At 38.9% G+C, this 14,160-nt stretch overlaps 1 protein-coding gene across 1 annotated transcript; it reads right to left on the minus strand.

Annotated features, from left to right (window-relative positions):
* Window positions 1–2,948: 2,948 nt before the first annotated feature.
* On the minus strand, window positions 2,949–13,696 carry NEUROD4 (neuronal differentiation 4). Its single transcript, XM_019960110.2, has 2 exons — window positions 13,345–13,696; window positions 2,949–6,441 (listed from the first exon to the last, which is right to left on the minus strand). Exon 2 carries the CDS (start codon window positions 6,430–6,432, stop codon window positions 5,440–5,442), a length of 993 nt encoding a protein of 330 aa, XP_019815669.2. The 5' UTR covers window positions 6,433–6,441; window positions 13,345–13,696; the 3' UTR covers window positions 2,949–5,439.
* Between the last annotated feature and the right edge of the window lie 464 nt (window positions 13,697–14,160).

Below are 14,160 nucleotides of genomic sequence, written 5' to 3' on the forward strand. Positions count from 1 at the left end.
ATAAACAATGATATATAAAATGATTAACTATATAATTAAATAATTATAAAAAGTATAAATTCAAAGGATCTTCTCTGCTCTCTCATTCTCAGTTTCCTTATCTCTTCCCATACTCTCCTAATAATAAAACTAACAATAATAGGGACTTCCCTGGTAGTCCAGTGGTTAAGATTTCACCTTCCAATGCAGCGGGTGAGGGTTTGATCCCTGGTCAGGGAACTAAGATCCTACATACCTCTTGGCCAGAAAACCAAAACATGAAACAGAAGCAACACTGTAACAAATTCAATAAAGACTTAAAAAAACAATAAAAATAGTAGATTACTTCCCTTGTGCCAGAACCTGAGATAATCACTTCATTGGCATTATCATCACTTCTAATTCACTTCGTATCAACTCTATGGATTTGGTGGAATTTTTGTGCCCTTTATGTCAAGAAGGAAACTGAGACATAGAGATGGTAAATAAATTGCTTCATTAGCTTTGAATTCAGCCAGTTAACTTCAAACCGAAGTCTGATTCAACTCTTAACCTAAACTCTATGTATACCCTAAGTAAGCCTGCTGTAATCACCATCAGCACTCCCCAGTAATATATTAGAGACAAAGAGAAAAGTCAATGTACGGTTAATCATAAAATGATGAATAGTAACATGGATGGTAATAAATGCCACTTCTTAAATACTATGCACTGTGGACATATTACCTCAATTAATTCCTCAGAATGACCCTGTGAGAAAGTCATTGCTATTATTGCCATTAAATTTGAAGGAACTAAGGCTTTGCAGGGTTAATCAATTTAATAAAGGTTATTCAATGAGAAGGAAATGGCAACCCACTCCAGCATTCTTGCCTGGGGAATCCCATGGGCAGAGAAGCCTGGCAGGCTATGGTCCATGGGGTCGCAAAGAGTTGGACATGACTGAGCAACTAACACACTGCATTCAACTAGAAAGTTAATAGCTAAAAGAGTACCTGTTAGATCTTGATGCCAATGCTTGCAATTAATGCATGAAGCTGTACACTGAAGATAGCTTTGTGCATTAATAGACAGAAGAAAATAATCTTGAAGATAGTCTGCTCCTATGTTGCAAACAATTTCATTATTTTAATACCTGTAATTTCTTGCTAAAACTTTTTTCTAAAATTTTAAAGGTATGTAAGCTGACCAGCCATGAAATGGATTTCAGCTGTCAGAAAGACGAAGAGTTTCAATAAACAAACCATTGATCTGTGAGCTAGCCTATATCTACATAGGCAGCATACAATTGAAAGTTGAGCATTTCTTGGTGGAAAGAGAGTCTTTCCTCAGGTTCTGTTTCAGAGCTTGGGTATGGGCCAGCCTGGGTCATAGATATAACAGGGTGCCATATGTCATACGGACAATTTGAGAAGTATCAAAAAAATCCCTCCTCTTCCACCAGCTCTAACCTTCTGCAAATATGACATCTTTATGTACCTACCAGCCAACCAGCCAAACAACCAAACCGTTTGGATAAATTATCTAGCTCAAATCCTGGCTCTACCATTCATTAGCAGTGTGAGCTTGAACAGGTTACTCTATGCCTTTGTTTACAATTTGTAAAATGACGGTGATAATAATGTCTCTGTTATAGGAATTGTTTTAGATTAAATGAATATTATACAAATCACCTAGAAAAATGACAGTACATATTAAGCATTCCTAACAGCTAGATGTGATTATCATTGATATCCGTCAATTTATTTGTATTCCTCTAGAATATTCTTTGCTAAATATTCTTTTAACAAGCAGCAAATGACAGACCATTTTATAAGACTATCTTGCACTAGTGTGTGGGTACTCAGTCGCGACCGAGTCTTTGCAACCCCAACTGCCAGGCTCCTCTGTCCATGGAATTTTCCAGTCAAGATCACTGGAGTGGATTGCCACTCCCTACTCCAGGGGATCTTCCCAACCCAGGGAATGAACCCATGTCTCTTGTATATTGGCAGTTGGATCCTTTACCACTACACAACTTGGGAAGCCCATCAAATGACATGTACATTATTATTCACTTAATATTGCAAAAGATTGGAAAAGTCCAAATTTTGTAACTTAATTTAATCGCATATTATGGTTTTTGCCATGAAATGTTAACCAGCTATAACAAGAAATTGAGATTTTTATGACATATGAAAGAAACGTGATATGCTACCAATAATAGAAAAAAAAGAAGAGGATAAATGAACTTAGTATTTGTACCTAATATCTGTTTACATATTCATAAAAGATCTCTGGTAACTAGTAAACTAAAAATTAAAAATTGATTTCTAGTTAGAGAGTGAGTACTGGACAGATGGAGATTGGGGGTGGGAGGATGACTTTCATTCTTTTTTGTTTCTTAAATATTTTAAACCATTTCTCTACCTTGATTAATCAATAATATTTTATTAAAGTTAATTTTTATCATCATCATTATTATTTCTTTGTCATCAGCAGTTATGCATGTAAGAAGGGACCCTGGAAAATTTTAACTGGAAAAATCTGAAAGAAAAAAATCTTGAGAAGGAGCTGTTAACAGGCAGTTGCCAAAAAACATGCCTCATAATTTTTTGAAGAGTTGGTAGGCCCAGCTAAATTTTGGATAATAGTTTATCTTCCTGTGGTCCACCTCTCTGTACATCATCTAAGTCATCTCTTTGATGGCTTAAAATGCTCCAAGCCATAGAGTTCTATAAATCGGGAGATTTTTCTTTTCCTCAATTGCAGATAGTTGATTATGTGAGTGGCAGAGTGCATCTAGGCTTCTAACTACTTGGTTTAGACCTTTCAAATCTTCTGGAAAGATCAGTTGAAATATGGGATGTATAAATCCTCCAGACGGGCCAGCAGTCCTGCTGTTGCTCATAGGATTTAGAGCCCAAGAAAATTAATAGGTGAAAATACAGAAAATCTCTGAAGACTGACAATGCAAACACAACACAATGTCTATTAAGACTCACAGCTTTATTTCTGCTAGAAAAAGAGGAAAAACATTTTTTTTTTTTTTTTTTTACAAAATGTTTAAACAATTGTTTTGCATTATTGGATAAAGTCCCCAGAAGAAAAAGACCATCCAGGGTTGGAGAGTAGGTTCTTTCCAATTACACGGCATTTACAAATTTTATTCAATTATGAAATCTCTGAACAATCCCACACTGGTTCACAGATACCATAGTCCCTAAAAGCATAAACAATGAGCCAAAATGATTGGCTCATCTTAGAGTGAAGAAAAAAAATCTAAGAAATATTAACTTGCATAGCCATTCAAATTATTGCTGCTTTTTATAAAATTCTTATAGGTAACTTTGCACTAACTTTCTCCTTTGCCCTCACCCCAAAACTCAGGAATTCCTAGCAAAATTATGAGCTACTTTCCAAATGAAGTCTTGGGGAGGGTTTGCAAGCACATGTATACAACCTAAGGAATTTGCATGAAAATGAGAAATAAATTAAATAAATATCTAATAAATAACTCAGACAACATTCATTATCTACAAACTTAAATGCCACAAAATGCTAACTTCAAGGATAGCTTCCCCCACCCCCATAACTTCTCAGGAAGGTAAGAACCAGTATAGACTCAGAAAGCACCTAGGATGGCTTCATCAATCATTTTACTTGTCTATTCCCTCTAGGGCAAATCACGGTGAGGGGAGCCACTTTGGTGGCTGATGGGGTTTAGGATCTCTCTTCAAGGGTACTTTCAAGTAGATTTACAAATTAAGGGTGCAAAAAAAAGTAAGATTAGTGTTGCAAGCAAAATGGAAAGAAAATGACTTTGGCTATAAGGAGATAATAAGTTAAGGGTAAAAAAAAAAAGTTGATACACAAATAGTTTGGCAGGTTTTAGGAGTTAGCTGAGCTGTAGAAAATCACATACTAATCTGCCTTATCAATTTTATTCATTGGCCCTATTTGTGTACCCTGCCTGCTTCCTAAACTTATCCTCTCTGGCAGGAGCAGGATATGATCCACTATCATGTAAACCATGTAGGCTTTTGGTTTGTTTTAAATAATTGTTCCGGCAGATTGAACAGGACAGTGAAACTTCTCAGATCACATTTCTCTGGGAAAAAATAAACTTAACAAAATGACTGCTAATATAAAGGAAAGAAGAGTTACATGAAGAAAATATAACATCCTGCAAATCAGGATAAATCTATGATGAAGACATAGATTGGTAAAAGCATTTGCTGACCTTGGATTTGATTTCTACATCCCTAAGTTTGGTCACTTGAAATGTTATCTACAATATGTAATAACATATTTTAAAAGTGAAGAAGAGGTAATGATTAGTGGGAAAGGAGATAAGGAATTATATATGTTGGATAAATTCAAGTTTGGTCAATAAATTGACTGGTGCTTGTGCTTTGAGAAAATATGTGTGGGCAGATGTTAGTGGTTTTTAGCCATGCTTTCTTTAACCAAATGAAATTCATCTTGCCAAAGAAAACCTAGTGGTTTTCCTATGGACAGGTTAAGAGTCCCAAAATGATGGTTAGTTAGTATCCAATGGCCATTTTATTGCTCTTGAATGTGACCTGGGTTGTTTGCTGATTCCAATAGCAGTACCTGAGCTTCATCAGAATTTCCATGCCTCTCTGGTTATGAAGGTCATGAAATGATTCTCCAAGTCCTGTTGGCTTGGAAGAGTCTAAGGTTTCAGTGTCTTGCTTGCCCCACTTCGAGTACTGAGAAAAGTGCTTTTGAAATGTTATCAAGAATCAAGTTGGTATGAGATCTCTATTACGGTTCTCAAATTACTAAGGAAGATATGTTCAGCTTTCAGCCCAGTAAGAAATAGAGCTAATCTCTTAAAGAACATTATTCACAGTGACAATCAAGGTAGAATGTCAGCCTCTGGAAGCTATTTTTAGATGGATGCAAAGAAGTCCTTTCATCAAGTCTGAAGGACATGCACCTGGTGCTCCTTTGGCACTTCCATCCAATCATTCCACACATAGTGTCCATTTCCTATTACGCCTCAATCCTTCCACCGTTAAGAAGTTTGTAGGAATGACCCCCAAAGTCATAGAATTTCATAACTGTGAAGAACTTTAGAAATTATCTAAACTTAGAACAATTGCCTGATTTACCAGTAAGTAAACAGAGGCCAGAAATGAAAAACGAATTGGCATAGACCATCCAGTGAGTTTTGGCACCACTAGGATAAGACCCAGGGCTTCTGATCAATTTTCACATGATTGTAAACAATCAAATAATTTCTTGTGAGGACCCAAAATAAAGGAATCAATACAATATGAGAAATTGATGAGAAAGGAGGGTGACAGGTTAGGGAGACCCAAACAGCCTAGGACTATTGTGTTTGATATACATCTATAGGGTCCCATTAAGGTCACCGAATCCTCTGCTCAGTGACTTGAGCTATGGAAAATGTCTCCAGGCATCTTTCTCTGAAATGCTGGTCTGACTGCCCTAGTCAGTGAAGATTGTATTGAGTTGGGCCCCAATGCTGTGGTGGGGGTAAGAATCATAGGACATATCTATGGGAACATCATAGCGGGGGGTGCCAGCCTGAAAAGGAGTTGAATGCACATGCCCTGAGCTTAGACTTGCAGCAGGGTAATGTGGCATGAAACTGTAGGACTTATCCAGGTCAGGGGAGCCATCTTGCTTCAAGGAGAAGTTCCCACTGATGCTCAGGGGTGGAGTAAGTGGGCCCTCATAAGGTGGTGTACTGCAGTCAGGTGGGTGGCTCCCAAAAGATGACTCTCCCAAACTCTTGAATACTGGGGGTTTGAGATTAATAAGATGTGTTTCCATATGGCCATAAGGAGGGCTGGGGAGCCCGGGAGATTGATAGTTGAAGTTGTGGACAGAGATGGCAGAGTCACAGATCGATTTCTCCTCACGCTTTTCCAGGAGGACGGACTGAGAGCCCAATTGGAGGCACCCAGCCACCAGGTTGCTTGTAGGCTGAGAGAGCCCTTTACAGAGCATCTCCACAAAGCCCTTCCCTTCAGGTGTCTGTCCAGTTTCTAGGACCTCGGACAAAGCCCAAATATAGTTCCTGGCCAGTCTAAGAGTCTCTATCTTGGAGAGCTTTTGGGTCTTAGAGTAGCATGGCATGACCCTCCTCAGATTGTCCAGGGCATCATTCAGGCCGTGCATCCGGGTCCGTTCCCTAGCATTAGCCTTGACTCTTCGAGCCCTGAATCTCTCAAGGCGAGCTTTTGTCATCTTCTTTTTCTTGGGACCTCTTCTTTTAGGCTTCTCCCCATCTTCTTCCTCCTCTTCTTCCTCCTCAATACTGTCATGATCTTCAGCTAAGCTGCCAAGCATTCCATAAGCACCCAGTCTTCTCTCCTCCTCCTTTGCCTCATTCTGAGAGGCCAGACCTTTGTCCATCCAAGATGGTGCGTTGACCAACTCTGTCATCTCCTTGGGTTTCACATAAGCTTTTGCCATCTCCAGACTCTGGGAAGAAAAACAGCAATGGTTAGTGCCTGTGGACATTTGACTTGGTTTAAAGTTAAACTTTCTTTTTACATCTTAGATGTAAAGCACGGAATTTGTGTTGGAATTCAACTTATGATTATCTATCCCAAAGCCTCAACTCTAAATAACAAATCTAAACTCAAGTAAATGCCCAGCACACTCATTGAACTGTAGTATTTATAAGAAAGTCAACTATAGAAAAAGGAAATTGACTTGATTATTCATTGCAGAGTCAACACCTAACTCTTTTTATTCTCCAGTTCTTCATCTCATGGATATTTTATTCCAAAATAGCTGATATACCACTCAAAACATGTTTTTCTTTCTTTGCAGAATCAGATCACAAAAGAAAATAGCTAAGGTGGGCATATAAATTATTGTCCAAATACAGAAACTTCTGAAAGGGAAAGAAGATGCTGAAGTAGTTATAATTAGATAATATGTAAACAATAATTGTAGTTGTTGCAAAATTTTAAAGCATATCAAGTGATAATATTAATAAATTGTTGTATATTTACATCACAAAATAAATGAGAAACTGTAGTGAGATCATTCAGAGTTTATGTTCTACAAAGGACTACTCAATCTCTATTTAGAGACATATCTCTTACATCTAACCCCAGCATCCCTTGTTTCCCACTGTCTCTGCTTGTACACCATATGATCATGAAATATTTCTCTCACCATGGCCAAAAGAGCACTTAGGTTTTTTGGTAAGCACCTTGTGGTCTGCCTAATGTTAGTGGTGTTAGAGGTATTAGTCACATGGTGTCTAGAAAGAATCAGGAAAACAGAGGAGGTTGCCATTGATTATCTTTCAAATCCACCCATATGTTAAAAGTGAGAACTCTTCATTGAACATGTATCTCACATCACCAGACAAGAAAATAGCAGCTGCTAGAATTACAAGCCAGAGTTCTACCAAACCTATTTAAGATTATCTTCATGCAACTATTATAATAAGATTTCATTAAAAATGAAAAATCTGGAACAGATTTTACACTTCACCAAACAGTGACTGCAAACATAGCAAAAGACTATTTCAGGCAAACATGCAAATAGTCTAACTATTTTAACTCACCTGCCTAACAGACACTGTTTAGTCAGAATTTTCTATGAAAAAATAGTAAAACTTATTTGAAAACCAAAAGAGACTAGTTGTTTAGTCAACATTTAGCATTCAATTCTGGAAGAGCCTGAATTGTTTTGAGATTTGTTGAGAGATTTGTAGGTATATAATTTACCAAATAAAAGTATCTGCTAAACTCCATTGGGCCATCCCAGTTCACCAGCTAGTTTTTGAGATGTTAAACCCTCCATCACCTTTGTATATCAGAAAGGGGAGAACATGATAAGTGTTTTTTGATGCTTGAGGCTTGAGCCTCAAATCAATGAATGCAGGAATTAGTATGTAGCTTTTAAAAGTATAAATATATGGTTTGATGGTTTCTGGTAATCTGAGCTTGTTTTCCTTGTAACCTCATTTACCTCCTATAAATAATTAATGCGACTGCATGGCAAAAACAGCCTAGGTTTCATGTTAATCAGCAAGGAAATCATGTCAGCTTGACTTACTCACTTAATAAGGCTTCCTGGGTAAGCAGCTTTATTGAAAACACACGTTCAAACCTATTGGTCAACTGGCTGCCCAGGCCAAATCAGAAAATCCCACTTTTAATATGGATGATGGAGCTTGTGTGCTGAGCTGCACTTCTAACGCAGGCAAATATCCAGAGGGAGGGTGAAAGACCTAATTAACTTTCTGTTAAAGTAACACAGACCTTCCAGAGGCAGGTGCACTCTGAGGCCAGAGAGGACGGAGTGGGCTTGGGAAACCAAATGTTCCACACATCACTGTAATACCGTTTGTGTAGTCTTAGAGCAAAATGTTGAGGAGTCTCTCCTTTCAGGAGACTCTGATGCTCATTTTATAATTGAGGTCACTGCAGGTCAGGTAGATTAAGTAATGGGAATATGAAGATATAGAGCAGGTAGAGTAAGACATAGCACCAGTTCTTCTGATTCCAAATACTAGGTTTTATGCTTTTGTTCCTTTTTATTTTCATCACAGCTACCAGAAGAAACAAAGAGACTTTGACTTCAGGAGATGTGGGTCAGTAGAGCTAAGTCAATAGGAAATGATCCTCATCCAAAGGGAGGCTTATTTAAGAGTTCTCTGCTTTCTAAACTCTTATATTCCAGGATTCCTTCCTCTTCAAGCTAGATTCTTGTTGTTTTTCATTTATTCTCCCCTCCTTTTTTTAAAAACTCTGTTTCCTTCTCCTTTGTGACTTTCTTCTCTTTCTCTCATCTCCTTTTCATTGTCATCATTAGCATTGGGTGGTACATACATGCATGAAGAGGATAGAAGGAAGATGCAGGAGAGTTTCCTCAATTGTCCTAAAACCAAATACTATCCTAGCCTCTGCATTTGAGTTTTTTTATCATTCCCACCTCTGGACACTAGCCAAGTGCTGTCTACCCTCACACCCATCACAACATGGGATTAGATCAGAACAGACTACATTTTGCCTTTAACATAATTGGATGGTTTCTGTAAGAGCTGCTTTCAAATCAGATTTACAGCAGGTATAAAGGAAAATAGCCAAAAGACTTTGACTAAAACAATTAAAAGGGCAACAAGTTTTCATCTTTGTTCTCTTACTGACCATAGAAAGGACATAGATAGCTCCAGTTTAACTTTCTCTATTCCCATAAATTCTGGTCCATAAGCTCTTAGAGAATCCCATGAATATATAGTGTGGTTTCAAAACATGGAAGCTGGAATAACACACATTCTAGTCCCAACTCTTTTAATTCCTGGTAATTGTTCCCAAACACAGTACATAAGCTCTCTGATCTTTCACTTCCTCTTTGATAAAGTGAGGATAAGATATATTCTATGTGGTTTTGCAAGACAAAAAATATGAGAAAGGATTTTGTAAACTTTTGATGATATAAAACATTGTCCATATATTTATTTGTTTTGTGTTTATTCTGGGGTTTTCTTATCAAATTCATTCACACATCTGCTTATTCAGAAATACAAATTATTCCTCATGGGTGAATAGTAAAAGGAAACTGTATTAATTACTGTGACCCTTATTATCTGGATGGAACCTCCTCTGATTGGCTCAGATCATCCGACAATTGCCTAATAACCTTCCCTTTTACCCAATATGGCTAGACAGCACAAACCCTGGAGTCAGATTGTGCATGCGTGCTCATTTACTCAGTCCCCTTTGACTCTTTGCATCCCCATGGACTATAGTATCTCCTGTGTCTCCTGCATTGGCAGGCAGAAGCTCTACCATTGAGCCACTATCTGAGTTCAGATTTCAGCTCAATTACTTACCAAATATGTGGTCTTAAGCACGTTTCATAATCTTTCTGTCCAGTCTTCTCTTTAAAATAGGAATAATCGTAGGAATACCTCACTAATTTATTGTGAGCATAAATACATTTAAAGACTTCGAATAGTGCCAGATATTGTAAATGCCATGTGCTGCTGCTGCTGCTGCTAAGTCGCTTCAGTTGTGTCCGACTCTGTGCGACCCCATAGACGGCAGTCCACTAGGATCCCCGGTCCCTGGGATTCTCCAGGCAAGAACACTGGAGTGGGTTGCCATTTCCTTCTCCAATTCATGAAAGTGAAAAGTGAAAGTGAAGTCACTGAGTCATGTCCAGCTCTCAGCGACCCCATGGACTGCAGCCCACCAGGCTCCTCCATCCATGGGATTTTCCAGGCAAGAGTACTGGAGTGGGGTGCCATTGCCTTCTCCCAAATGCCATGTAGTTGTGAGGTATTTTGTTCCTAAAGTTCACCATGAATTTTTCTGGCCACATGGACAAAATAGGTGTAATTACAGTCTATGCTTAATGTTGATTTTATGCCAGCAAAAGCCAATGGCTCCATCTCAACACCAATTTCAAATACTGCCCTGATAAACCCTCTCCCCCAACCTCCTAATGAAATGAAATTTCAAAGCTCCTATTCTGTTACAAACGATGAGGGAACAGAACTCTATCCTTTGCCTCTGCTGTGTTGACTAAAACTCTTCTACCATGTTCCAGAAGGAAGTTAACCTCTTTTATCCTGTTTTATAATTCCAAGAGAGCAGTTGACTGGACTCCTCCTCAGTCACATGAATTTTCAGGGTCATAAAGTTTCTGGTGGAATAGAGACCACCCTTGGCACTTGGACATTTTTCCTTTGTCTCTGTTTAGACAATATTTGGGATAAGACTTTCCTACCAGAATCAAGGGCCAGACCACTGAGAAGAAAAATCAAGAGTCTCTTAAATAGAAATAAAAGCCAGGATTGCCCAAAGATACAGAAGAAAACCTTTCCTTTGACTTTTTCTACCTAAATATCTTTAATTCATCAGAAGGTCAGCAGGGGAAAAAAGATAAACATCCAGTTTTTTATCTGAGAGTTGAAAATGTGTGTGATGTGCTTCTGAGTTTCAATCAAGGAAACCAACTTGGCTGTGTCCAGAACAGGTAAGTAATTCTACCATGGTTCTCAGCCTGTTAATGAACCAGCTCCAAGGTGTATCGAAAAAAGCATGAAATCGAAACTGTGTTCCATCACTCACTTATTATATGAGCACAAAAAATATTATAATTCTTTTACCCTTGGGGCAAAATGGACATAATATTTTTGTCTTTCATATCTCATTTAGAAGCTTTTATAAAAGCAAGTACTTTGTAAAGTTATTATGCAAATGTAAAGATAAAAGCTGTATGGAAAAATCTATACCACTATTGCACAAAGTTCTGTAATACACAATTTTCAGGTTTTCCCAATTCCTAGAAAAGAAATTAGCTTTCAAAATTTACATGAAGCAGACTCAAATAAGACAAAAATCAATGAATACTGGCTTTGGAGGCACAATACAGGCTCCCCTGTATATCCAAATACATTCTGATCTTTTAAAGCTCATTTTATCTTTTAATCTTAGAATTTGGATTTCCTTATGCGTCTACACTTTATACAGAATTTTTCCCTTTCTTTAGGATTCTTCTGTGAAATTTCAAGTTTGGAAAATTCTCTCAAATTCAATTTTTTCCCTTTTTTTTTCATTAAAAAAAAAATCTGTTCTGTAAAACAAAAAGTTTTGCTTAGGCAATGATTATGATGACCTAATACTTTCATCCTTGGTGAAGGGAATGGCAACCCACTCTAGTATTCTTGCCTAGAAAATTCCATGGACAGAGCTGTCTGAAGGGCTACAGTCTATAGTATCCTAAAGAGTTGGACTGTAGGAGGAAATGGCAACCCACCCCAGTCTTCTTGCCTGGAGAATCCCATGGACAGAGGAGCCTGGCAGGCTACAGTCTATGGGGTCTCAAGAGTTGGACATGACTGAGCAAATAAGCACACACAATACTTGCATCACTGGGGCTGAGGTCTTTGGGCATTACTGTCATGTGGGACTGTCCTGGAATTCATCCTACACATTTACTATTTTTGAGTTGTAAAGAAGTTTCAGTTGATGAATAAGTGAGCAAGGAGTGCTTGCATGTGTGTCTGTAGTGATTAGGTAGTATATTTCCTCTCAAAAGCTGATTGTACTAACTTCACCTCCTGATCCTACGACTAAATCCTAACTACAAAAAGGACAGGGACTATTCAGTCCAGTTTCTTGCAAATGTAAGGATCAGAGAGACTAGACTGTCTTGCTTGGATTTACAGAGTCTTTGCACGGACAACAGAATGCAAACCAGGGTACTCATAAATCACGCTGCCTGGAAACAGCCAGTAGGCTGTTTTGCGCTCTTCCTATTCAACCTTTTGGGTTTCCCTGGTGGCTCAGATGGTAAAGAATCTGCCTGTAATGCAGGAGACCTGGGTTCAATCCCTGGGTCAGGAAGATTCTCTGGAGAAGGGAATGGCTACCCACGCCAGTCTTCTTGCCTGGAGAATTCCATGGACAGAGGATCCTGGCGGCCTACAGTCCATAGGGTTGCAAAAAGTCAGACACAACTGAGGGACTAATACTATTCAACCTTTACACACTTCCACTTTCCTTCTTGATTAATACTTGTACACACACACACACACACCCCTTATCCAGCATAGCTACATCATACTTAAGTTTTCATAGCCTCAGATCCTGATGGTGAACTTTGCCAACAGAAATTACTCAGTCCTTCAGTTTTCCCTCCTTGTTCTTCAGCATTTCATCTCTGGTCCCTCTGTCAAAATGAGGGAGGCATTTTACATATATTATTATTTTTTTGAATATATTTCTAGGGGTAAGTGAATGATAAAAGACAGAGGAGGCAAAACTATACATGGACAATCTTTCTTTTCTGATTGCCCATCTGAAAGAGCTGAGGAAGAGGAAATGTTTCCCCCCTGATGCCAACAGTCTAAGGACTTTTACCCAAGCAAAGGGGGGGCCAATGGTGAAAATATATGCCTTTCTCTCCTTCCCGTTTCTATTTTCATCACTCCTACCCCATTCCCTTCACTCCTCGCATAGTAAAAAATGCTGTGAACTGAATGGTGGATTGGGTCAATTCTTTCAACATATTTGGTGACCCACCTCTTCTTTGGCCCTTTTCTTCTGCATCAATAAAATGGAAAAATAGGTTTGATAGGAATGGTGGATAATTTATAATCCCTATTTTATAAAAGTGATTGGCATATCTGAGTTTCACTTTGAGTGACAGATGCTTGGGAATTAGTGAAATTATTACAATTTTAATATCTGTCCAAAAGCGTTCTTTGCTTCTCCATTCAAGTTTCCTAAATCCTACTCCCTTCTTACTTAGCCCAGAAGAGACTTACCTCACCCTAATTGCTCCTCTAAGTCTACAGAAACTACCCACAGAAACTTCAGTAATCCCCGTACCACCCCATCGCTGGCTCACCTCTGTCAGTAGCAATCCCTGGAGTGAACTCTGTGAATCTGTGTCCCGGAGGAGACTTAGAGAAGCCAAGTCTCCCTGACCATCCAGAGCATAGGAGGAGGTGCTTTTAGCGATCCATGTTAAACCCGGCCACTGCCTCTTAGAATTGCCCCGGGTCTGGTTTCCCTGACTGCTATTCTACTCCTTCCTTGGAGTTCTATATGCTCCTTCAGGACTCCTTTAGGCTGATGCAGCTGATTTAGTCGGTCTTCAGTACCTCCTCCCCCTGGCTAGTTCCCTGGAGTGGAGCTTTCAGGACCACAGCCTCTGGGCAGCTCCTGCTCTCTGGCTGGAGCCTCAGAGTTGCAGCAGTTTTGATTGCTTTCCCAGCTGTCCAGGGAGGGGTGATGCTGCCGGCAATCTAACTCCTCCCCTTCCCCAGATGAAAGGCACGCCCTCTTCAAAGGGCTCCTCTGGTCAGGTCCAGCTGAGCCATGCATTTGTTTGTTTAAATGGGGATAGAGGTTAGTAGGAGGGGAATATGAGAGAAGAGCTGCTGAAGTTGAGAGGTAAAGAAAAAGAGGACTGGACATTTTTGTAGTTAAAAAGATAAGAAATGGGACTTGACCAAAGGGCAATACAGGGAAAGAGAATTGGTGGTAAACTTGGATAAAGGCAAATAAAATACATTGGCCCATGTCTGAAAAGTCAAAAAAAAAAAAAAAAAAAAACTGAGAAAGATGCATGCCCAGGGCACAGCATCAATGACTGTTATCTTACACATGTGGATTGGTGTCTTGGCTTTAAAACTTCCAAACTCTAAAAGTAGAAGAATTA

This window comes from Bos indicus, chromosome 5 (genome assembly GCF_029378745.1).
Source record: "Bos indicus isolate NIAB-ARS_2022 breed Sahiwal x Tharparkar chromosome 5, NIAB-ARS_B.indTharparkar_mat_pri_1.0, whole genome shotgun sequence".
Taxonomy (NCBI): Eukaryota; Metazoa; Chordata; class Mammalia; order Artiodactyla; family Bovidae; genus Bos; species Bos indicus.